Source organism: Porites lutea, chromosome 7, assembly GCF_958299795.1.
Source record: "Porites lutea chromosome 7, jaPorLute2.1, whole genome shotgun sequence".
NCBI lineage: Eukaryota > Metazoa > Cnidaria > Anthozoa > Scleractinia > Poritidae > Porites > Porites lutea.
The window spans coordinates 26205390-26231069 of record NC_133207.1 but is presented as its reverse complement, the minus strand read 5'-3'; the positions used below and the strand labels follow the sequence as shown (position 1 = coordinate 26231069).

The 25680-nt window shown below is 38.8% G+C and overlaps 2 protein-coding genes across 2 annotated transcripts; one reads left to right on the top strand and one right to left on the bottom strand.

The window, feature by feature from the left end:
- Positions 1-384: 384 nt before the first annotated feature.
- On the bottom strand, positions 385-4194 carry LOC140944207 (uncharacterized). The gene is made up of 3 exons (XM_073393339.1): positions 4125-4194; positions 2561-2695; positions 385-1656 (listed from the first exon to the last, which is right to left on the bottom strand). Exons 2-3 carry the CDS (start codon positions 2655-2657, stop codon positions 1157-1159), a joined length of 597 nt encoding a protein of 198 aa, XP_073249440.1. The 5' UTR covers positions 2658-2695; positions 4125-4194; the 3' UTR covers positions 385-1156.
- A 3314-nt stretch (positions 4195-7508) lies between these two features.
- LOC140943707 (arylsulfatase L-like) lies at positions 7509-11180 on the top strand. The gene is made up of 2 exons (XM_073392819.1): positions 7509-8619; positions 10861-11180. Exons 1-2 carry the CDS (start codon positions 7515-7517, stop codon positions 11178-11180), a joined length of 1425 nt encoding a protein of 474 aa, XP_073248920.1. The 5' UTR covers positions 7509-7514.
- Positions 11181-25680: the final 14500 nt, after the last annotated feature.

The window sequence follows — 25680 nt, the reverse complement described above, 5'->3', positions numbered from 1 at the left end:
TTAAAAATGATTTAAAAAATCCCCGAAAAGAGTGTTTCAAACGATTATAATTACACGCTAAAACAAAACAGTCAAGAGCTTTCAGAAACCGAAAAACTATAGAAGGACCCACCCTACTCACACCCGGCAAATTTATATAATTAAAAAAAGTTATGTTGGGAAACCGAAAGGTTCATAGTTTTGCAAGCGTTACATCACCGCAATACTACATAGTCAACTGTTTTAGCAGGCTGCCAAATAATCATCTTGTAATATGAAACATAGGATTGCAATGGGGGAAGCTTTTCTCCAAACACGGTTTTTACACCAGCCTAAAAACGCGGCTGCTTTTCTTAAAAAAGGTAGCTATATATTGTCGATCCAAAATTCACGGCAGGCCGCAAATGTATTTTGGTTGTTTTAATTTGTCCGTACGTATATAGTTTCACTGCTGGTAAATTGACAACTATTAGCCTCAGTTTAGTACAATATGGAGGCTGTAACTAACAAGTAAATCAACAAATGATTATAGCTGAAACAGCTACATCGTCATAGAATATGACGATGCGACGGGCATATAACAAGCACCTCCTTGAAAAAGATTCTGCAATGCGGATTTCACCTCTTGAACATATCAGCATCATGTTTGCTCCGAACAAAATTTTAACGTAACTAAACGTTCGTTCAGTTCAATCAGTACTACATAGTAATTATTTACTAAGATTAAATGCATTTTATCTCTCATTCCAGTACCACCGCGGCCCAAATAGCTTGAGAGGAACTGGGTACTAAGCTCTAATTGAGCGAACTTTTTAACTTAAAATCCAAATAGAATTGAAAACTGATAAAAGCTTTCGACCTCAACTGAAGTCTTGTTCACTTAAGCGCTGGCAGGTGTCGTGTCGTGCGCATAATGTGCTACGATTACGTCATTGTTGATAGGCCCTGGCCCAGCCCCCATCTCTTTTCAGAGTCGGACCCTTGGGCCTGATATAGATGGCTTCTTTTACTCCTCGCTCAAACCCGAGGACGTTATGCGCGTGACACGACATCTGCCAGCGAAGAAGTTGAGGTCGAAAGTTTTCACTAGTTTTCAATTTTATCCGGAGTTTAAGTTCAAAATTTTGCTCATAGTTTAAATTTACTGGACAGATGAAATACACAGGTCTAATTGAGATTAAATGCACTGGCATTCATTAAGACACAAGGGTATCGCTTCCTGGGCTGAATTGTCTTTTCTGTCTTTATTCGGCATATAACACCCGTCGGGAGCCGGGAAGCATCCTCCACAAAATTGTAGATCCTTGGGATACGTGCTGAGCTTGTCACACTTGCAGTTCTTCGCGCAGAAGTTAATCAGGAAACCAGTGATGCTTGGAAGGAGATCATAGCAATCTACAAAGCATTCTCTGCAAACCTCCTCCCAGTCATTCATTTGGGCAAGTCTCTCAAAATCTTCCTTCCTAGCGTCCATGGAAGCTTTGTCAAAGTAAACGTCTAGCCCTCGCTTCTCTGGACACTTGCATTCTTGTTTGCACAGCTTAACGTGGTCACCCTCTACCTCATCTCTCTCTAAGGCCTTTAAGCAACCTGGATAACATTCTTCGCAAGATACCTCTTCCCAGCGAGCGGGTCTGTCAAAGTTAGCCTTTGCTTTGAAATTTCTTGCACGAAGCTCTGAAATGTAAAATTAAAAATATTGAAATAGATGTGACAAAGCTTATAAAATTCATTCATTATTCATTAAAACTATGAGAGCATTTGAGACACATGTAAATCGCTGTAAGCCCTATTACAAGCTATTACTGAACAGCTCGTCTGAAGTAACAAATGTTCAGCTAATTAGCCAGTCTAACTGACTTTTGATATAATATAAAGTACGATGAAATATTCGCGCGTCCGAGCTGTATGGGTGTTTGCAATGTCTCGCGCGTGACTCGCCATTGTAAACGCATTATGGTCGTGTACTATAGTACTTAGTTTAAAGGTGCGGCCGATCCAAGACGCGCGGATTTGAACATGTCTTCGTGAGATCTATCTCCCACCTAGACAAAGCTATGCAAAAATGTTGTGTATTACACGACTTCTGTCTTAATTTTCTTGAAAACCCCAGTTTCTCGAACCCTTACGTGTGAATGATGCTCAGAAAGTATGCACAACAACAAGAAAAAACGACCATAATAACAATAATACCCAATACCGTCCCATGAGCCTTTGGTACCCTTGTCCATGGGAGGGGCAACGGTTAGTGATCCTTGGTGCTGACCAGAACAGCCTCTCAGGAAACAAGATTGTCCTACTGACAGGGGTAGGAGAAATCATTTTTAAATGAAACAAATCCCCCAGTTACACCAAGGGTCAATCAATTTATTATCTGCTGGGACAGCAAAGGGGAAAATACCCAGAATAACAACCCCGCCCCCACCCCTCCCCCAGAAAGCCTTTCAAAACACAAGTAAATTGAACTATAAACTATGAGCTGTAAACCGATTGCTCCTAGGGTATTTTTGTCGATGAAGTCGTAGATCGTATAACCCGTATACAATTAGAGTTTTGAAAATGGAGCAGAAGAGTAACTCACCTCTATAGGAACGATGGGACGACATGTCACGTGACGTGACCGACGTAATCATAACGGCCGTAATTGCAAGCATGGGAAGCGGAAATACGGACTTCATGATGATACTTTGATCGGCGTTGATCAGACAAAAAGGATCTGCAATGTGCATGAAAGGAATCAACCGTTTCATTTAGTCTCTTATCTTTGAAGTGGTTTTTGTTTCAACTGAATTTCGGAAATTGCTCCGGTCGATCTGCCCAGAAAGGGGCGTAGAAAGGCACATAAACCAAGAACGTACATAGATCCGAGCTATAGATTGAAACAGGTGTCGTCAGTTTTAATTTTTTCGTTATTTTTTTAAATCATATAATCTTATTTAAAAAAGCCACTGGATATTTTTCTGCCAATCACTAACTATTCAAAGTAAATCAATGTGAGGAAATCTCATTTAATAAGCTACTTTAACGAGAGTTATATCTAGTTCTTTCTTTACTAGTAACTAAAAAGTATAGCCAAGATTTAATGAGCCTGTTTAAGTTGTTTTTCAATTTGCGATTTTTTTTTTAAATAATGAATATGTAAAACTTTATTTAGGTGATGTTGCCCGACAAATAAATCAAAAGCTTAGAAAACGATCATCCAATTATTTTTATATTTAGCGGCTAACACAACGGATACACCATGCACGGATAGTTTTAGAGAGAAAGAAGGCCCTTCTCTGGAGAATTTTGAATTGAACACCAAAAAAGTCAATTTATTGATAAGAAAGATACTGAACAACACATCAAAGGCAGATAAGATGCACTCTGTCGCTCGAATGCGGCAAAACGGGTACATTAAAATTTCCCGCCAAGTTAAATTATGATAATTTATCTCATACAGACTTAAAAGTTCTTAAATGCTGTCAAACTTGTGATAATAAAAATATTGGAAGAATCTTAATAATAACTCGAAGTTCGATTATGCCTCCAAATCGTATCGCTGCTTCAAAAAGCTCTTGCCAATTTTTCACACCGAAGTAATTGTAACAGGTTCCAAGCTTTGTTGGCGGCTTAATCACATGACCGCGAGAAATAGCAAATTTAATAGTTATTATGATTTATTGTGCGCAATTCTGACTTTATTTTCAATCAAGTTATGATGGCCTAACTGAATAAAATTTTATTTTGAAAATAGATTATGGCCAGAATTGAATTTTATCTGCACAATGCTATTTGAACTTTTAACGTACTTACATATAAGTTATCAGTGATCAACAAAAATACTGGCACACATTAATACAGAAAATTAATCGCCGGCTCTAAGTTAATAAATTTTATTCGCTTTTACTCATAATTTTGTGTAAAACTAGAGAAAGAGGGAAAAAGTTTGCGCGGGCGGCTCTAAGCTTAGCACGCAAGCGCTTTTTTAACGACAACAAGCAAGTTTTCTACCATAACTTAGAATAAATTCAAAAGATACGTACTAATAGGAAAGACAGACAACCTTGAACATTACATCATTAATTTACGAGCAATCAATAAAGAGTGCAATAATAATGTCTTTGTCGAGTCAAAATCGTTATTAGCAAAGATAAAAGACTTACCTCTAGGGACCTGGTTGATGTTTCCAACAAGAGCTCAAATGGCGAACTGATTTGATAGTGTGGGGCTCTAACTTTTAACTGCACGATTAAACAAAGGGGTATATATTGTCAAGCTGATTAATTGATTCGACTATTTTGAATATTGATTAATTGCTTCCACCATTTAGACGAAATAAAGTATTGTCTGTCACTCATTTTTTATGCCCCTTGAACCGAAGCCTGCACTCGCGACATTTGTCGCTTCACTTGCTTTTTGCTCGCTAAGCACGTAGCACTTTCGTGCTAAATACATTGACACTCAAATAAAGTCCTTTTTTTACAAGAGTGCTTAAGAGTAAAATATGTAGGATGCGAAAGGTTAAAATGTTTTTAATAGCAATTTACCGCACCTCAGACCTTCAGCTCTCATTATAATCAACGCCATAAAATTATTTTATAACTGTCAAATGCGCAATTAACCAAGAAACATGTCTCGGCGCGTAAAATGGGCGCTCACTTCAGGGTTCGGCTGGTGTTTCAAGTCCTAGCCAGTTAAGTATTGCTGGGTTGCATGTGACGTCACGGCGGACATATTGGCGGTCAAGAACAAAAGCATTTCTCTTAGGGGAATTTGCCCAAAAATTTAAAGAAATATTTCTCTGGAGTATTATAACATGACATATTGGAAACCCAAAATATACAAGCTTACGAGGTGTTTTGGCGTGGTTGGGTGGGTCGGGTCGTGCGTAGTATGTCACGGATTGTTGGCCATGCGTCATGCATCGCTAGTCGAAGCTCATAAGTCATACTATACGTTGTGGATAGTAAGTTATTCTACCGGCATGTAAGAACAGCAAGAGTCGGATGATAGCAAAAGCCACGGAGGGTGGAAAAGACCCTTAACCCTCTGAGACGAGGGATGAAGAAAAATAATAGAAAAAGAATAAAGGGAATTTTCGATTTGTAAACATGGAATAACACCCATTTTTCGTCGGTAGAACAATGGAGTAAATGTGCCGCTTTTTGGGAGTGGAATACAAATAATGAAAACTTTCGAGAACTGAGGAATCGACAAGAAACTGGCTGACACCTCTCCATCGTCCCCCTTCCACTCAGTAAATGAGTGTCCGCTTAACACAAGTTTCACTATAAAAAACTGTTTCATCGTTACTTGCACACGAGGGTCTATCAGTTAAGCGTACACTAATTTAACACATGATCTATGGTTAAAATGATGAAGGTTTAAAAAATGTTTGTAGTTTGATGGCATTTGATGGCCATGGAAGCGTATCCACTTCAAACGGAGCCGAAGTTGAAAACCTGTCAGACCACTGGGCATGTTCAACAGACATAACCCGATAATAATGTCGCATTTAACAAATAACAAAACTGAAATAAAACTGAAATAGGAAACATTCTACCCAGCGCGCAAAAATGCCGTGGGGTGGGGGGGTGGGGGTACTTCGTGTTTCAAGCCACAGCGAAATATGCATGAAGAAGTATGTTCTAAACTGATCTGAGTCTAGTGCTTACTCTTCAAGGCACCGGTGGGATGTTTTTGACCTACTATTTATATTTTTCAGTTGGTTTTTGATATCTTACTTTGGCGGGGCGGTTTTTTTCATAGTCTCTCGATCATGTTTAGCGCCCTTTTTACTTTCTTTTTTTGCATGGTTGGTTGCTTAGAAGTTGTAGCGTGAAGGTATGAAGAAACATAGCTTAATCTGTGCATTTTAACCGCCAAAATAAATTAGTACTAAAACCGCAGCATGACACTCTCCAGTTGTTTTTTGCCACATAAAAATTGCCCCATAGTAGAACTACACAAGGAGCGTTGGTCTGTGTTGTCCCTGAATTGCTTCGGGTTCAGACCAAGCTGCAAGTAGAGGCAAAACGACGGTGAAGGCCTTTAGGATAGTCATTTCCGAGTCATTTACGGACTATCCAACCGGGAAAAGGGAAAGAATCGAAGATAGCCTGTTCATAGACCCTCTGAGTTCTCTTTAGAACCATAGTCAAGTGCACGTATAAGAACCGCAAATGAGCACATGGGGGTGGGGGTGGGGAAAGGAGTAAGACATAAACACACTCATTCCAGAGTTTGTCCTGATGCCCTATAAAGTTATTGGAAAATGCTCTTAAGATTGCTCTCTCTTGCTTGGAACAGGCTTGCTTCGCATTCCATTTACTTTAGATTGTTCAGGTACGAAGCAATTAAGAAATTACCAACCAGAGCAAACAACTCAGCAAATATTTGAGCCACTTCATATACTGTCTGAACGTCTATAGCGTGAACGTGATCGTTTTTGGGGGTGGGTTGACCCCAGCGTGCTGGATCAGCTTCTACTTTAATGTAATGCAAAGTTAGAGTAAGCTCCATTTATTTTTATGCTATGAAGAGAGTGATATCATTTAGCTATCATTCAAGAGTTTTTAAATAGAGAAATAAAATACTTATTCTAATACATGGCATACTGATGGAATGCTCAGATATAGCTTTCTCGGCCGCTATTTTAGTATAGTCATGTATAGTGACACAAATGCCTTAGCACTCAAAACTGCTTTATCACAAAACAAACTTTCTCCCGGGCATCCAACAAACCCCAAAGAAAAGTGATTAGATGCTCTTACATTAGACTAATGAGGGAAAAAACCTCAGTGGGATTAACAATTATTTGTTTAAGAAACAAGGATTTTGGAAATTGGTGAAATATTTCTGTGTTGTTTTTGGAGTCACTGAAGCACTTTCGTATTCTCTGTACTCGATTGTGTTGTCGTTTTTCGTGGTCAATTTGTAAACAATAGTAAAGAAATTATTTAAAAATTGCATACAGCATTGTCCCCCGTTTCCACCGCTATCGTCTAAAGAGTTTTCTTGTTTTATTTGCTGAGATTTTTTTTAATGAAATCTTAGCTAGATTTGGAAGAAAAAGGGGAGAAAATAGCAAAAAACAAGGCTTTTGGCCAGAATCCCCCTCAAAAGAAACTTAGACACACTGCAAACACTATTTGGTTCTGAAAAGGGCGTGTATTGGGGAGAAACTAGTTGTCTGGAACGCTCATCTAAACAACTCCTTTCATTTACCTGGTGTTACCTATGATAACCTATGTTCTCTTTAGCTAGAATCAATAATTTTCACTAGGTTTTAAGTGCCCTTATGTCTCCGAGTTATAGTAGTCGCTGCCAGGAAAACTTTCGGGTCGTATAGCTACTGAAATTTTTGCACGTTTTGTGCGCACAGCACATCCACGCACATAATCTACGGAGGAGCAATCTCGTACATGTTTTTTTTTTTATTTTTTTGGCGGGGCTTGCCTGACCAAAAAAAGAGAAAATGCTCTGGGGATTGGCACGAGATCTGGGCTCAACTTGAGCAGACGTTGTGGTCAGCGGTATAAGTTAAATTCAAGATGGCGGCATCTACAAGTTTCTTTCTTCTCTCTGTTTGTTTCTCTTGCAAGACCGCTCTCAGTGAAAATCGTAACATAATCATCTTCTTAACTGACAATCTTTCTTTTCGGGATCTAAGTATTTATGGGAATAATTCTCAGCAGACTCCGAACATCGATCGCTTGGCTCGTGAAGGAGTGTTGTTTTCACGTTGGTACTCTCAGTCTTCGAGAATTTCCTCCCTAGCTTCCATCTTAACAGGATTATTGCCACCTCGAAATGGAATGATAAAGAGCAAGTTCTTATCGTTTAAGGAAATGCCATCTTTAGCTTCTACTGGAGGACTACCTAACAGTGAAATTACTTTGGGAAAAGTTTTAAAGGCGAAAGGCTATTCGACGAGTTTTGTTGGTTTGTGGGGTCTTGGAGTCGGTAGGAATGGAGAATATCTGCCCCTTAATCATGGGTTTGATTATTGGTATGGCGTACCGTCAGCCCACAAAGAACACTGCACAAAGAATTATAGAGCGGCATCAGATTCTCAATATACTTGGGAATCTGTTTTCTCGTTTTTCAGCCCACTGCTTTACGTTTTACCAATTGTTGCATTTATTGTTTGGTATAATGGATATTCTATAAACATGGTCACTGTTTTCATAATTATAATAGCTTTTATATTTTATACCAGTGTGTTGCACGATGTCATTCACTACACCATGGACGTAATTCAGATAAGGAGCTGTGTACTCTACAAGAACAACAACATCATTGAACAACCCTACACTTTAGAAAATTTGACACTGTGGTTTACGAGAAGTGCTGTTAGTTTTTTAGAGGAATCATCAGTTTCAAGCAGACCATTCTTTCTATCTGTGAGTTTCATGAACCTCAATCAGCCGGTGTTTGCGTCACAGTTGTTTTCTAATGGTAGCAAGAGTAGTTATTCCGATGCTTTAAGAGAAGTGGACTGGAGCATTGGAAGGATAGTGAGGACAGTAAGAGAAAGGAGAGTTGACAACAATACCATTGTTATATTTACATCAGCCACGGGGCATCATGTTGATGAATCTTGTGTCAGCTCTACACCATCTGAAAATGAAGATGAAGAAACACTCTGTTCAAAAGGTGAAAATTGCCAAAAAAATGATCAGGTTATGTATCGGTCAAATCGAAGCTTCAACAACTTTTGTTATATTTTTATAAAGATTTTGTTCGACAACTGAAGGCGTTTCCGCTGTCCTTCTGTTATTTTTGTGCCTGTGAAATGTCCCCGGGGTGGGAACATTTGATCACCTGAATGGACCCTAGTATGGGGCATTTGAACGGCATTTTGGCCCTGGTAGGGGGGAATTTGAACAATAATTTCTAAAAAAGTCAAATGCCCGGGGGGTTGCCGGGGGGGGGGGAATGTTGAAGCTTCGATATGACCGATACATTAGGCCAAGTAAAAAGAAAAAACACTGTTTCGGGTGACCATGCAGCTCTCAGAAGACCTCACACAATTGGTTGGGAAAACAATGAACAAACAAAGTAAACAATGGAATCTAGCCAGAAAGCAAAAGATCAAAAAAAAGCTGTGAAATGAAGGGTACTAATGAAATTAGAAATTCCGAAGAGCTGCAAGGGTACTGACTGCTTCTCATCTGGATTCCTATTAAAAACTAGAGTTGGTGGGTATTGCCAATACAAATTATTACCCTTTCCCAGAATAGGTCGGAGTTTTAAGGTCAAGATTATCAATATTATGAAATGCCAGATAATGAGTAAACACAAATTTGATTTATTTATATAATGCGCTTTAAACAGCATGGTCTGTTATGCAGGATTGTGGAATAATTATTGGTGTTAAAAGTGATGCCTGTTGGTTTTGTTTGTTTTAACTTTTCCAAAAAAAGAGAGGTGGCCCTAATAAATGAAGCGGGTAAGGACAAGAAACATTTTTCTTTACTTGGCCTTAACTTCTTCTTTACTGCATACATAATAAATAGTAGATTCACACCAAGGTTATTTAAATTTGTCAGCTCAGTTTCAAACAGAAAATATGGGAAAGAAATATTAAGTTAAAAAAGTTACTTTCCTCCTGTGAGTATCATTTATGTTTCCATGGTGCTGTTGCTGAATAATAATTTCAGCAAGCATTTATTATTATTAAGGTTCACTGTTTTCCTCTCCATAAATTAATTAAATTTCTTTCCCATATATTGAAGGAATTGTGTCATGAAATTCAGCCAAATTAGGAAGTTACAAAATGCCCATTAAATTAAGAGAAACATAAAAATAACCGCTTAAAACTTTAAAGGAAGGTTAAAATAGGATGATAACAACAACAACAGATGCCATGGATGGGCAAAACTGAAGAAGATTGAAACGGATCAAAATTGGGGTTTTTGAAAACTGTTCAGGCTAACTGTTTTTCAAAGTTGATCCCTGCTACTTGCAACTTCAAAAATAATTCTCAGGAGACATATTTGTTTGTCTCGGATCTTAGACTTTGTCATTTACATGTAATTTCTTTGCTTACTTTAAGTTCCATAGCAACTGGGGGTGAGTAATTGGCAAAATTAAACAAAATGAACTGGACTGCCGTGACACAGCCCCTTTAAACTGTTATGTCAATGCTTACATGTACATTCTCATACAAACTCTTAAATATTTTTTTTGTTAATATGCAATGTCATATTCTGGGTGACTTCTCCTAAGGAGCTTGGGCTATCTGTGTCTTGACAACTGCGGGAGCTAACTCTAGGTGTCTTAGCCTGTGACAACAGCTGTTTCTCTTTGCTCTTCACCACTGGGGATGTTTTGTGAGGAGGAATGTCTGCGACTCAGCGGCAGAAATTCCATACTGATGACGTAAATCAATGTTTACTTACTATAAAATCCTGTAGTCATATGGTTCCAAATGCAAACTTGTTCAATTTCACCTTTCTTCTGGTCAATTTTGGTAAAGTGTTGTGTTCATCTGTGAACAAGTTCCAGCAAAACTCAAATGCTTCTTGTAGAGAAGACATATTCCAAAAATATGGACTGTTTTGTTAGAGATTTATCACATTTACATTTGACCTTTGTGGCCTTTTATCTTTTGTCTGTCATTCGTAAACAATAGCAAAACAGTGTAACTACTCTGTCAACCAATCAGCGCTTCTGTCTGGATTCCGGACAGATTTTATGTCATCAGTATAGAATTTCTGCTGCTGAGTCACAGACATTCCTCCTCGCGAAACATCCTCAGCAGCAAAGAGCGTGGAGAGATGACAGTTTCCGCAGGCTATAGCTGTCTGTTCTATAGACTGAGGTGACTGTATTATAGAGGTGTACATGAAGACAGAGTTGATTGATGTCAGTCTTGTTAATTCACTGCTTTAGGTATGGATAGGAATGATGTTTGGGAACAAACCATCTGTGTGCCAACAGTGATAACATGGCCCGGACACATAACACCCAATCAGGTTATAAAGACACCCGTGACCGTCATGGATATTATGCCCACTGTGCTGGAATTACTCAACCATAGTGCTGATGCTTTACAGTCAGATGGCAAAAGCTTGTTGCCTGTTTTGTTCAACACATCGGCGGCTGGATCTCAACATGAGTATATTTTCCATTATGTTGAGGTTACAAAGCCATCTGCCATAACAACAGGATCTTATAAAGTTGTTTACACAGACATCAAAGGTAATAAATAAAATAGTTACATTTTCCCCTAAAAATTGCTAAAAAAAAATTTAAAATTATAATAGCACCAATGCTGCAAAATTACAACAGATTTAGAGCTATCAGGCAAACTTTATTGAAAAAATGCTGCACCTTATAAGCAAAAAAATATGGTATTTTGTTTTCAGCAACAAAAACTTTTTTGCTTACTGATTGGTTAAAAATATTGAAAAGCCCTCTTGGGTCCGATCTGACAAAATTTGACATCATATCAAAAATTGAAATTTGAATAATGTACGAAACTTACCGGTGTTTATTTTAGAGTGGTGGAAAATTTAGTGGGAATGTTTCCGGGTACCAAAATGAGTGGTCTGAGCTTGTACTAAATAGACCAACTGTGATAAAAATAAATTTAAATTAATTTGTAATTCATCCCCAAACCTCAATTAGAATTCTTTGGTTTTTTTCCTTTAATCAATACTTAATCAATACTTGAATCAAAACAATAAAGCATTGATTAAAGTACAGTGTATTGAATTATTTGGTCTGTTAGCAGATCTCCTGTGGGTTAGCTGTTAGTCATCCAAAATTAATGAAACTTGTCATTTTTGTATACAAAAACAAACATACTTGGTTCTCCATGTTTTACTCTTTTTGATAAAATACTTGTACTTATTTGTAAACACTGGGACAGTTCAGAGCCAAGTGTCCACATTACAGACTTGCCTTTATAAGTTGCATAATTACATGTATTGTTATATTCCTAGACTTTCACTCAACTAAACAGGGACTGCCATTGGTTGATTCTTGGTCACGTGGCCTTGACTAAAATCAAATGTATCCCGATCGTGATACATTAAACAATGTATCCCGCTCGGGATACATTGCAGCACGTGATCAAAGCATGGTGGAAAGTGGTGTGACAGAAGGCGGGAAAAACACCGCCAGGTCCAGCCAGTTTTCTTTTTCGTGAATGAACACAACAACACAAAAACGAAGCCTCAAGCTAAAAAGCAACGATTTTTAAAGTTATCCCAGAAGTTCCCAGAAGAAAAACAGCAGCTAGTGGAGGAAAAAGATGCAGATAATATGAGGAAAGTACTTTTGTTTGTAAATCATTCATTCAGTGGTTTTGAGAATTAAATTTGTGTTGTTATAAGTACCGAGTCGACAGTTTTGGTTCGCTCCGGTTATTCTTTTGTTGCTGTTGAAGTGAAAGTCTAGAAATATAACAAAACACTTAATGTCAGGTCTCTCCGTTCTTTCTCCGCTCTCCTTCCCGCTCCTAACTTGTGTATGTGTGTGTGGGCTCCTTTTTACCCCATGCCCTTAAGCGACTCGCGCGCTTTTCCCGCTTGATCGAAAGAAATGAAAACGACTACTTCGTAGGCTAGATAATACGTACATATACTGTGTTGTGATGTAACCGCTGCAAAGCTACGAACTATCGGTTTCCAGACATAGCGGGGTTTTTTGGTTTCCAAAAGACCTTGTCTGTTTGCTTTTGTCTGTCCGGATCTTTAGTCACCCGTCTTCGCAAAAAAGAAGTAGCCTTGTAGCAGCGTTGAAACATAGAAGCCTGAGTTATTGGCCGCACAGTTTCATGGGGACGCTTTCAGTTGTTCACTTTCTTGGTAGATTTCGAAAGTAAAGGAATGGGACATGCGCCTCCATCAATGACAATTGTTTTTCTGGAAACTATTTTACGGCCTCAATTTTCTTAACTTTAAAATGATAAAACCATTCAACTCAGAGACCGATTTACACCTGCAGGGGAAGGCCCGGTGGGGACGCTCCTTACCCGAAATAGAATATCTCAGCACCTCTGCCCTTGGGTCCCGCTTTGATCTAAAATGACATGGGGTGAGTCCCAGGGCCTTTCCTCTTGATCCACCAATGAAACTGAAAAGCTTATACACAGATGTGATTAGGCACATTTCCCTAAATTAAAATTATCTTATTGCCAGAAAACTTGTGTTTTTCTGGCACCAATCAAAAGCCAGAACGGCGGCGATCGTTTGGAACTGGTCTGGTAAGACATTGTCCCCAGGGGCTCTTCTGGCCGTTCTTTACTTTTCTTCGTGCCTTATATTTCCGCCCGTTTAGACTTTCCCTCGCCCCCACTATCTGCCCCTGGGTCTCCGAGGATGGATTACGACTGATGCTTATTTTCGTCACCAAAAACGGGGGTGAGGGGTTGGAGAACAGGGGGCTTCAAGCCGCTCGCCTCCCGTAAACCTTGCATTCCTGGTGGCACTTTTCGCTGATGACCTATGTACTATATGATTTCGTTATTGATCAAACTTGTTCGGAGTAGGTGGCTGGATATATTGACCCATTTTGTTTCGCGTTTTCGTGAAATGAGACGAAGTAAACATTCGTTGGCCAATGAGAGATTTGCTAGATATGGCCAAAGAAAAGCTCTTACAGAGCGCGAGTTTGCCCATGATGCAGTGAAACCATTTCTCCAACTGAGAAACAGTTGTGAAGTGACAGTGACTTTCTATTTTCGAATTCCCCGTAATACACTTTGTTTGTCCCCAGGGTTTAGAATAAGATTCGACCCGTGCTGGATTCCACGCCGTGGATTCCGGATTCTATGTCCATGAAACTTGGATTCCAGATACCAATCTTCAGTGGATTCCAGATTCCTTGAGCTGTATTCTAGATTCCAAAGCCCATGATTCTTGATTCTACAAGCAAAAATTTCGCGGATACCGGATTTCGCAAGCAAAAAGTCTTGGATTCCGGAATCCGTATTCCCTTACTTGGGTCGAATAAGTTACTGTTTCTCAAATGCTCCTGAGAATATGTAGACTACGAGTAGTCCGCCATTTTTCCTCAGGGATAGTAGAGCGTGCGAAACGCGAGCACGCGTGAAAATCACCCCACGCAAGAAAAGGCAACACGCGGCGGGGAGAGAGAAAAATGATTTTTCTCTCTCCCCGCCGCGTGTCGCCTTTTCTCGCGTGGGGTGATTTTCACGCGCGCTCGCGTTTCGCTCGGTCTACTATCCCTGAGGAAAAATGGGGAACTACTCGTAGTCTAGAGAATATGCATTCCGGCTCCCAAGAGCATATGAAAATAAAGGCTTACGCAATTTTTCTTTTTTTGGAGTGAATTGTGGTGGATTCGAACTGAATAGAGAGTGGAAGTGGATCCTGCGAAGTCAAACGTGCGTTAAAGAGCACCTTTGTACACCTTTGACACGCGACAAATGGACTTTCACGACGTCTTCAGGCGGGTCTTCAGGCGATAAACACCGTTTGTCTCGGGCCTCTATCCCTCACCTTTAACGCGCGTCAAAGGTATTTTTTGATCAACATTTGTACCCCTATCAAAGCTGTTATCAAGTATGTCTGAGATTCGAGCCAAAGGTTTTGAAAAAGGTGCGGTAAAATGACGTCTGAGATTCAAGTCAACGGCTTGCTTGAAGTGTCGTTAAATGTGTCTGAGGCTCAGATCAAAGATGGGGCAAAGGAACCGTCCAACATGTCTGAGATTCAAGTCAAAAGTTTGACAAAGGTGTAGCCAAATATGTCCGGAGTGGTCAAATATCCGCGATGTTCAAGTCAAAGGTTTCACAAAGGTGTTTTCAAATATATCTGTGGGTGGATTCATTTGCCACATATGCGTATAACCCTCGCATTTTGGCCGTTAGAGTTATTTTATAATTGTTTTTAAGCTTAAAAACAACAAAAAATCAAACGGGCAAAGAACGACGGCAATAGACCCATGTGGCAAATTAATCCACCCTGTTATTTTAGTCAACTTCAGTTGAGATTTGGATACCATTTTTAAAGGTGGAAAGATAAGAGACTCACTGACGTAAGTTAATGCTCTATTATTATTACTGTCGATAAAACCATATAGGCATAGGGGACAAGTGCCGACTATAACTTTTAGAAAACGCTTAAAAATGGTTTAAAAAATCCCCGAAAAGAGTGTTTCAAACGATCATAATTACACACTAAAACAAAACAGTCAAGAGCTTTCAGAAACCGAAAAATTATAGAAGGACCTACCCTACTCACACCCGGCAAATTTATATCATTAAAAAAAGTTATGTTGGGAAACCGAAAGGTTCATAGTTTTGCATCCTTTACATCACCGCAACACTACATAGTCAACTGTTTTAGCAGGCTGCCAAATAATCATCTTGTAATACAGGGGCGGATCTAGGGGGAGGGTGCAGGGGGTGCGCACCCCCTCCCCCCCCGAGATGACCTGCGGTTTTCTAATACAAATGGTATTCTGCCAAAAAAAAAACTATGTGGTTTATTGGTGTTGAAGTAGAGCAAGAGACGAGTGCACCCTCTCCTAAAAAAAATCCTGGATCCGCCCCTGTAATATGAAATATAGGATTGCAATGGGGGAAGCTTTTCTGCAAACACGGTTTTTACACCAGCCTAAAAACGCGGCTGCTTTTCTTAAAAAAGGTAGCTATATATTGTCGATCCAAAGTTCACGGCAGGCCGCAAATGTATTTTGGTTGTTTTAATTTGTCCGTACGTATATAGTTTCACTGCTGGTATATTGACAACTATTAGCCTCAGTTAAGTACAATATGGAGGCTGTAACTAACAAGTAAATCGACAAATGATTATAGCTGAAACAGCTACATCGTCATAGAATATGACGATGCGACGGGCATATAACAAGCACCTCCTTGAAAAAGATTCTGCAACGCGGATTTCACCTCTTGAACATATCAGCATCATGTTTGCTCCGAACAAAATTTTAACGTAACTAAACGTTCGTTCAGTTCAATCAGTACTACATAGAGGAACTGGGTACTAAGCTCTAATTGAGCGAACTTTTTAACTTAAAATCCAAATAGAATTGAAAACTGATAAAAGCTTTCGACCTCAACTGAAGTCTTGTTCACTTAAGCGCTGGCAGGTGTCGTGTCGTGCGCATAATGTGCTACGATTACGTCATTGTTGATAGGCCCTGGCTCAGCCCCCCTCCCGGTTCTGCATTTTAAGAAGAAGGTTGTCCCACACACTGGGGCACTGGGGAGGTTGTACCGTCCCCCATCCCTTTTCAGAGTCGGACCTTTGGGCCTGATGGCTTCCTTTACTCCTCGCTCAAACCCGAGGACGTTATGCGCGGGACACGACACCTGCCAGCGAAGAAGTTGAGGTCGAAAGTTTTTACTAGTTTTCAATTTTATCCGGCGTTTAAGTTCAAAATTTTACTCATAGTTTAAATTTACTGGACAGATGAAATACACAGGTCTAATTGAGATTAAATGCACTTGCATTCATCAAGACAGATGGCTAACTGTTTAGGGTTGACCTTGTCTTTCTCCGGCCAATAACATCCGTCGGGAGCCGGGAAGCATCCTCCACAAAATTGTAGATCCTTGGGAACCGTGCTGACCTTATTCTCACACTTGCATTTCTCCGCGCAGAAGCTAATCAGAAAACCAGTGATGCTTTGAAAGGAATCATAGCAATCTGCAAAGCATCCTTTGCAAGTCTCCTCCTCCCAGTCATTCATTTGGGCAAGTCTCTCAAAATCTTCCTTCCTAGCGTCCACGGAAGCTTTGTCAAAGTAAACGTCTAGCCCTCGATTCTCTGGACACTTGCATTCTTGTTTGCACAGCTTAACGTGGTCACCCTCTACCTCATCTCTCTCTAAGGCCTTTAAGCAACCTGGATAACATTCTTCGCAAGATACCTCTTCCCAGCGAGTGGGTCTGTCAAAGTTAGCCTTTGCTTTGAAATTTCTTGCACGAAGCTCTGAAATGTAAAATTAAAAATATTGAAATAGATGTGACAAAGCTTATAAAATTCATTCATTATTCATTAAAACTATGAGAGCATTTGAGACACATGTAAATCGCTGTAAGCCCTATTACAAGCTATTACTGAACAGCTCGTCTGAAGTAACAAATGTGCAGCTAATTAGCCAGTCTAACTGACTTTTGATATAAATATAAAGTACGATGAAATATTCGCGCGTCCGAGCTGTATAGGTGTTTGCAATGTCTCGCGCGTGACTCGCCATTGTAAACGCATTATGGTCGTGTACTATAGTACTTAGTTTAAAGGTGCGGCCGATCCAAGACAGACTGCGCGGATTTGAACATGTCTTCGTGAGATCTATCTCCCACCTAGACAAAGCTATGCAAAAATGTTGTGTATTACACGACTTCTGTCTTAATTTTCTTGAAAACCCCAGTTTCTCGAACCCTTACGTGTGAATGATGCTCAGAAAGTATGCGCAACAACAAGAAAAAACGACCATAATAACAATAATACCCAATACCGTCCCATGAGCCTTTGGTACCCTTGTCCATGGGAGGGGCAACGGTTAGTGATCCTTGGTGCTGACCAGAACAGCCTCTCAGGAAACAAGATTGTCCTACTGACAGGGGTAGGAGAAATCATTTTTAAATGAAACAAATCCCCCAGTTACACCAAGGGTCAATCAATTTATTATCTGCTGGGACAGCAAAGGGGAAAATACTCGGAACAACAACCCACCCCTCACCCAGAAAGCCTCTCAAAACACAAGTAAATTGAACTATAAACTATTAACTGTAAACCGATTGCTCCTAGGGTATTTTTGTTGATGAAGTTGTAGATCGTATAACCCGTATACAATTAGAGTTTTTGAAAATGGAGCAGAAGAGTAACTCACCTCTATAGGAACGATGGGACAACATGTCACGTGACGTGACCGACGTAATCATAACGGCCGTAATTGCAAGCATGGTAAGCGGAAATACGGACTTCGTGATGATACTTTGATCGGCCTTGATCAGACAAAAAGGATCTGCAATGTGCATGAAAGGAGTCAACCGTTTCATTTAGTCTCATATCTTTGAACTGGTCTTTGTTTCAATTAAATTTCGGAAAAGCAAAACCAGACAAAACCAATTTAAAGAAAAATAATTTTGCTCTGGTAGATCTGCACAGAGGGGCGTAGAAAGGCACATAAGCCAAGAACGAACATATAGATCCGAGCTATAGAAACATGCAGGTGTCGTCAGTTTTAATTTTTCAGTTATTTTTTAAAATCATATAATCTTATTAAAAAAGCCACGGGATATTTTTCTGCCAATCACTAACTATTCAAAGTAAATCAATGTGAGGAAATCTAATTTAATGAGCTACTTTAACGGGAGTTATATTTAGTTCTTTCTTTACTAGAGACTAAAAAGTACAGCCAAGATGTAATGAGCCTGTTTAAGTTGTTTTTTCACTTTGCGATCTCAAATTTAAGATTTTTTTTTTTAAATAATGAATTTGTAAAACTTTATTTAGGTGATGTAGCCCTACAAAGAAATCAAAAGCTTAGAAAACGATCATCCAATTATTTTTATATTTAGCGGCTGACACAACGGATACACCATGCACGGATAGTTTTAGAGAGAAAGAAGGCTCTTCTCTGAAGAATTTTTAATTGAACACCAAAAAAATCAATTTATTGATGAGAAAGATACTGAAAAAACACATCAAAGGCAGATAAGATGCACTCTGTTGCTCGAATGCGGCAAAACGGGTACATTAAAATTTCCCGCCAAGTCAAATTATCATAATTGTCTCATACAGACTTAAAAGTTTTTAAATGCGGTCAAACTTGTGATAATAAAAATATTGAAAAAATATGCCTCCAAATCGTATCGCTGCTTCAAAAAGCTCTTTCCAATTTTTCACACCGAAGTAATTGTAACAGTTTCCAAGGTTTTTTGGCGGCGGCTAATATTAATCACACGACCGCGAGAAATAGCAAATTTAATAGTTATTATGATTTATTGTGCGCAATTCTGACTTTATTTTCAATCAAGTTATGATGGCCCAACTGAAAAAAATTTTATATTGAAAATAAATTACGCACCCCACTTATCATGTAAACGCAATCAAATTAAAATGAGAGGTTATATGGACAGGCGGGTTACATCAGCTAAGCGGGTTACCTCACTTACCTGGGGTCCCCCACCTCCATGTATTAACAGGTCCCAACTAACAAACTTGTACTGTTACAATTTACATTTTTTTTCTTTTGTAATATCACGTACTGTAACGCATATTTATCTATTTATATGTATTTATTTATATGTATTTATCATATGATAATAGGAAGTCCATTGTACAGGCTATTATAATGTCACGATTAGACTATTGTAACGGTCTATTATATGGTACGCCCGCTGTTCATCTTGGTAAGCTGCAACGCCTGCAGAACGCGGCAGCTCGGCTGGTATGTACTATATCTAGGTATGATCCTATCACACCATCCCTGATCAACCTGCACTGGCTTCCGGTTACCCACAGAATAGAATTCAAGATAGCAATGCTAGTTCACAAATGTATCTACGGCGTCGCACCACAATATCTTTTAGACTTGATAAAAATCAAAGAGAGCTCGCGGTATCAGTTGAGATCATACCGGGGCATACTCCTAATGGATAATACCTATAGAACAAAAAAGACACTCGGGGATAGGGCGTTTGAAAATGCTGCGCCCAAAGTATGGAATCGACTCCCTCTAGAAATTAGACAATGTCAATCATTGAACATTTTTAAAGTTTTACTAAAGACACATCTTTTTAAATTAGCTTTTTATTAGTTCTTTTATTAACTCATATTTTACTTTTATTGTTTTCCGAAAATTGTAAATTATTATTATTATTATCATCATTTGGACTAGCCATTTATTACTTTAAGATTTTAGTGTTGTAATGCGCACTCGATCATATCTTTATCGCATGCTAGACTGCGCAATATAAGAAATAAACATTATTATTATTATTATTATCTAATTAAACCGCTAACTCTTGCTTAACGAGCTCTAACTATAACTTTAGCTCTAACACCAAACTTGAAACCTGTTCAAACGATATTGTTGGATATGATCCACTTTATTACTGAAGCTTATTTATAACCACCAATAAAAAATATGATAATTTGTTGGTTTTGATAGTTTTTTTGACAGGTTCAATGTCGTTCAAGCTAGTTCATTGTCCAAAGAAAATAGAGTAGTGATTTCTTTTTTTTAAAAAAATGAAAAACATTCAGCTGAAAATCATAACAATTAATTTGTATGCTGCCACTGACCCGATACCTACGCGTGCTTGCGGCGTATGTCGCTTCACTACCTTTTTGTTCCGCCAAAAAAAAATTATGAAAATTATGCGTTTCTAGCCTTAGAAAAAACCGCGGAGACCCACGCTATCGTATGTATTTCAGGGTCTTTGCGGCTCTTTGTGAGTTTCTGGAGGCTAAACGCCAATGTAACATAACAAACAATGCTTAACATTGCTCTGTCAAAGCCTCGCTCCGGGTTGTACAGTCTGTGATCCATGGCTAGGCGTTCAGGCTGTCTTTTAATTCCGCGCAAATGTTTTTTTGAAGCCAGTTTTATTTCTTTATTTATTTTATTTATTTATTTACTTTTATGCATATCTATAGCATTGTTAAATCGATTTACTAGACCTCAATGGCCAATTAAGTCTATTCTAATTTGTTGGTTTTAATTTAAATGAAGATCAAAGTAAAGGTGAGGGATGACGTTATTTCAAAAGAAAGATGCCAAATTCTTTCTCTTTGAACTATTTTATCTTATTTAGTAAATTTATTATCATTATTTGATTTGATCATGTCAGTTTTCTTCTTGTTGTTTGGTCTAACAGTGCATCCGGCCAACTTTTTGTTCTTCATCTCAGTTTCTTATACCGACGCTTCTCGCTTGAGCACAGATCTTCTTCACCCCTTATTTTGGTGTCTGACTCTTTACATCTCATGGCAGCTAGTATGGGAAATTGACAGAGGGACCTGCATAAAGCGGGCCGACGTTTTCGCATGTTCTATACAACAAACCAAAGAAGTCTACGGAGTGTCCGCTTAACACAGATTGCTGCTTGGTTTGGTTTCACCGCGGCAGAATTAGCTCAGTCGGTAGAGCACTTGACTGCAGAGCGGGAGGTCGCGGGTTCGATTCCCGGGGTCGGACCAATACTCAGGGTCTTAAAATTACTGAGAAATGAAGGTACTCCCTTTGCACTGCAACAGGCTGGTACTCTTGCGTGGCTCGGATGACCACGTAAAATGGCCATCCCGTCTCCAGTTGGAGACGTTAATATATAGTGTCCCCAATTAGCACTTTCGTGCTAAATACAACTGTAAATACATTGGCACTCAAATAAAGTCCTTTTTTTTTTCAAGAGTCCTTAAGAGTAAAATATGTAGGATGCGAAAGGTTAAAAAGTTTTTAATAGCAATTTACCGCACCTCAGATCTTCAGCTTTCATTATAATCAACTTCATTAAAACTAGGGGTACCTTCCGGCAAGTGCCAACGAGGCGAATTCGTTTATCTTTTGTGGAATGTGCCTATTCAGTTCTTCGCGATATTTTTTTCATAATTTTAGAGGTTTAAAATGGATTCCGCAAAGGAAAAGGATGGCACCCAAGTTCAAAACAACGACTTTGGCACATTTAAGGCTTTCGCTTTTATTCAACAATCACCACATGGCTTGAAACTTTGTAGGTAAATATGAGCAATTTAGCACTTATGTTTCTGGGAAAATTCCATTGTAGCAAAACTATAAACGTTAGAAAGAAAAATATAGTTTAAATGAGGTCTTTGACTGCTGAAATTAAAAATAATAATTAAATTCCGAGCAACAGGGATAAGAAAAATATTTCGCGTGGTAATATACACCAGAAAAAATTGGTGTAAAGTAAAATGTGTGAGAATCCCAAGAATGGGGCGGAATGTATTAGAGGTATAAAAATATAAACCTGAATAAAATACAGAGATCTAATGAGCGAGTGTCACAGGACAAAGAGTCTCTCGAAAGGCATAATGATAGTCTTCAAAACAAGAGGTCCGCAAATTCGTTGCATTCCCCAGAGGCGGGAGTTTTGGGCTGTCTCAATGTAAATCGAGCAGCAAAAAAAAACATGCTGGTTGACAAAATATCTCGAAAGACATTTAAAAGATAAAGTTTTTGAGAATATAACCCTATGCCTTGATCAACAACCGCTTAAAATTCAATTCACAAAGGAAAAGAGGACACTGAAAACCCTGGTGCTTAGTCCTGAAGCGTACAGCTACCTCAATGTAAATCGAGCTGGTTCTGAAAAACATTTGAGCGTAAAACCCTATCCCTTGATCAGCTGCTGCTTTAAACGCAAATTATAAAGCAAACCAGAGCACTAATTGCCTAGAAATCGTATTAAAGCTTGCTCACCTGTTCTTAAACAGACAACGAACAGCTGCACACTGATACACCCAATTTCGGACGACGAGTTAGTACAAGATCATGATATCACCACCCAAATATGGGGTCTTACTTACACCCAAGTATAGTCAAAAATGCAAATTTAAGAGGGTTACGCAGATTTGGAGAGTATTGGCCTACATTGCGCGGCGTTATAATTCTGCCGCCCAGGCAACCTCGCTTCTTACCTCGGTTGCCTCGTTGGCAATTAATAAGACAAAAAAATACATATATTTCAAAACAGATAAATGAAACAAGGTATGAATGAAATTAAAATAAAAATTTAATATATACTAAATACGTCAAATAAAGTACGCACGCCAACATAAGTATCCTCCTGTATCAAAATGCCCAGTAGCCGACTCCGTAGGGTATTCTTAAATTTATATTTAGGTAGAGCAAGATCACTGTCGGGAATGCTGTTCCATACTATTCAACCTGCTCAGCTCACGTACTCATTGGTTTTCCAATATTTCAGTTATGGGCTGATTTTCTTGAAACGTCTCGCATTACCTAAGCCGTCAGAGGCATAGTCTAAAATGAGGTAAGACACAAGGAAGGTTTATCTCAGATAAGAAAAACTATTTGTCTTCAGAAAACTCAAAGAAAGTTTCTTTGGTTTCGGTGCATTGTGCATGAAAGAATTTTACGAAGGCATAATCCTAATTAACATTGGGACCTCCTACTTATTGCTGTTCCAATATTTCAGTCATGGGTTGCTTTTTCTCGACCTTTCCCACCAAAGTCATTGTCCAAAATGGGGCAAACAAGACCACGTCTTTAGCTTGAAGAACGTTTATTTCAAAACATAGAAGGTACCGATGCCAAACAGACCAAACAATTATACCTGTGCGTCAGCGAATCTCAAACATTTTTCTGTACGTTAGCATTTCCCCTATTAATCATCATATGAAGCGTTTCTTTGGTTTCGACGCATTAAGAGTAAATATTTGCCAAAAAGCTTTTTGCGAGAGAATAATGCTGTCACAGGACGTATCTCCCCGATTTATAAAAAATATTATAACTTGATGGAAGTTCTATATATCTTTCCAATGACCTTTAAGATGAAACCGATATTTCACTTGATTTAGCTAAATGTGTCCTTTGCGGAATAATTAAAATATGACGCCAATAAACAATGTTTAAAAGATGAAAAGATAAAGCATGAAAAATGGAATCTGCCGATTGATTTCTGACAATTGTATCTAGTTAATTCGACATAAATACTGATATATATCGTTGTAGGAAGCTTTCTAGGTTCTGAAACATTTTGACTGTGTATTAATAAGTATCAAAGTCAAAGAAGATAAATAACATTTGCTAATGAACTTCTTATCTAAAAGATTAAAGATTAAAAGTGTGCCTTGTTGCACCATGCACGAAATCAGATCATATGCATCATTTCTTAGTTGGTTATTGACCAAGGACAACCCCCATCTGTACCATCATGTATTTTCAGGTTAATTATTCTTTGTGCATTCTATGACTCTTTATGAATGTTCTGACTAAGTGAAGAATTTCTCCTTTGGTGTGTTCATATAGGAATGAGGTTTATGAGCGGGACATCTTGTCTCCGAACTTGACGTCGCTTCGAAGATGCTTATCCTTAAGGGTTATGCGGCTCGGTTTTGTTGGTAAAGTTTTCCCTCTATTTATCTTGTTCTCACCTATATCAATATGGGAGTTATCCTTTGTTTGTAATTAATGAAGTTTGCACTTTTGGTTTTTTAGCTTCAAAGAACCGAGTAACTTAAAAGTAGCTGCGTAAAAGTGTGTTCCTTTACTGAACTTTGCTTAGTTAGTTTCTTTTACGGGTCATTCTCCTTCAGAACCAGAGAAAGGCTCTTAAAAGGAATTTTGCGTAACAAGTTAATATATGTTAATAAGAATATAAATATATTATCAAGTTAGAACGTAAACATATGGTCAACGACCAACAAACAAATAAATAGCGAGATGCGAACGAGTAGATTTTAGAGAGAAAGAAAGTGAAGTGCAGAGGACACAAGATTAGTTGAAGAAAGACGTTGTTAGAAACATGTTGTTGAGGAAGTTGTGAAGTACTGTGAAGTGAAAGAGTAACTCTCCTTATAATAAAAAGCCGAGTTTAATCTTAGGACGTGTTTGGTTGTGAGAGTCACTCTTGCTAGAGGAACTAGTACCCGTATCAATGCTATAATTATCATTCGGACCTCTTGCTAGACTCAGGTACTCATTGGCGTTTTAATATCGAAAAATCTGGCATTACCTTAGCTCTGGGCAAAGTCATTGTGCTAAATGAGGCAGGACAACGCCTTCGTCTTGATTTATTTCTATTTGTCTTAAGAAAAATTGAGATTAAAACATGGAAGGTACCGAAAACAGACATTTGTACCGGTAAATCCGCAAAGATCTTGCAATATTCTGTAAGTCTGCATTTTTATTAAACCATCATTTGGGAAGCGTTTCTTTGATTATGCACCAAGTCTAGAAATACGCATAATAGGTTTCTGGCGGGATCTCCTTTTATTTCACCTCCTGCACTTATGATGCTCAAATATTCACCCCTAGGAAGCTTTTTCTCGAATTCAAACCTCTCCTGTTGAATAAATAGCTGAAATTTGCCGCCAATTATTTACTATCTTATTAAAAATGGGGGTAAAATTCCATGTCCAAGAAGAAGCGAACTAGATTCCCGTGGGGCGGACTAGGTTATGGCCCGCTCGGATTTCGAAAAAACGTATATTTGGTACAACCTTGTAACTATTATTTATTCCGAAATCGGAGGCGCATAGACGAACGTGCTTATTGAGTATCCTCAACGTACTCAAGGGCAAGAAACTGTGAAAACATTACAGCAAAAAGCATCGTGGATCAGAGTGGGCTTAGGTTTGAAATGGCAAGTGCAAAACATTTTCACATTATCTAAATGAAAACGGTTACGCATATTTACAAGCAGAGAAAAATGGGCTTCTAAGTAAAAACAATCGCAAGTTGCGTGTACGATTCGAAGAGGCCCTACAGGATATACTGATAAGCCGGGAGAATTTAGCCCGGTTTCCAAGATCTCGCTTCACCTCTAAATCCTTTGTAAAATTTTCGATGTGTTCATATGAGAGGGCGGGCTGGCTCGGTTCCCGAGATCTCGGTAAGCGGGGTGGAAATTTTGCCATATGAACACTTCATCCCGGTTACCGTGATGAACGGCGGGACGAATTCTGGCGGTCCGGATGGCATCGTCTTGCATTGCCTGCTGTGTTTTCCACATCATAAGTATCCCATTTAACTGGAGTGATACACCTTTAAGAGTTACCG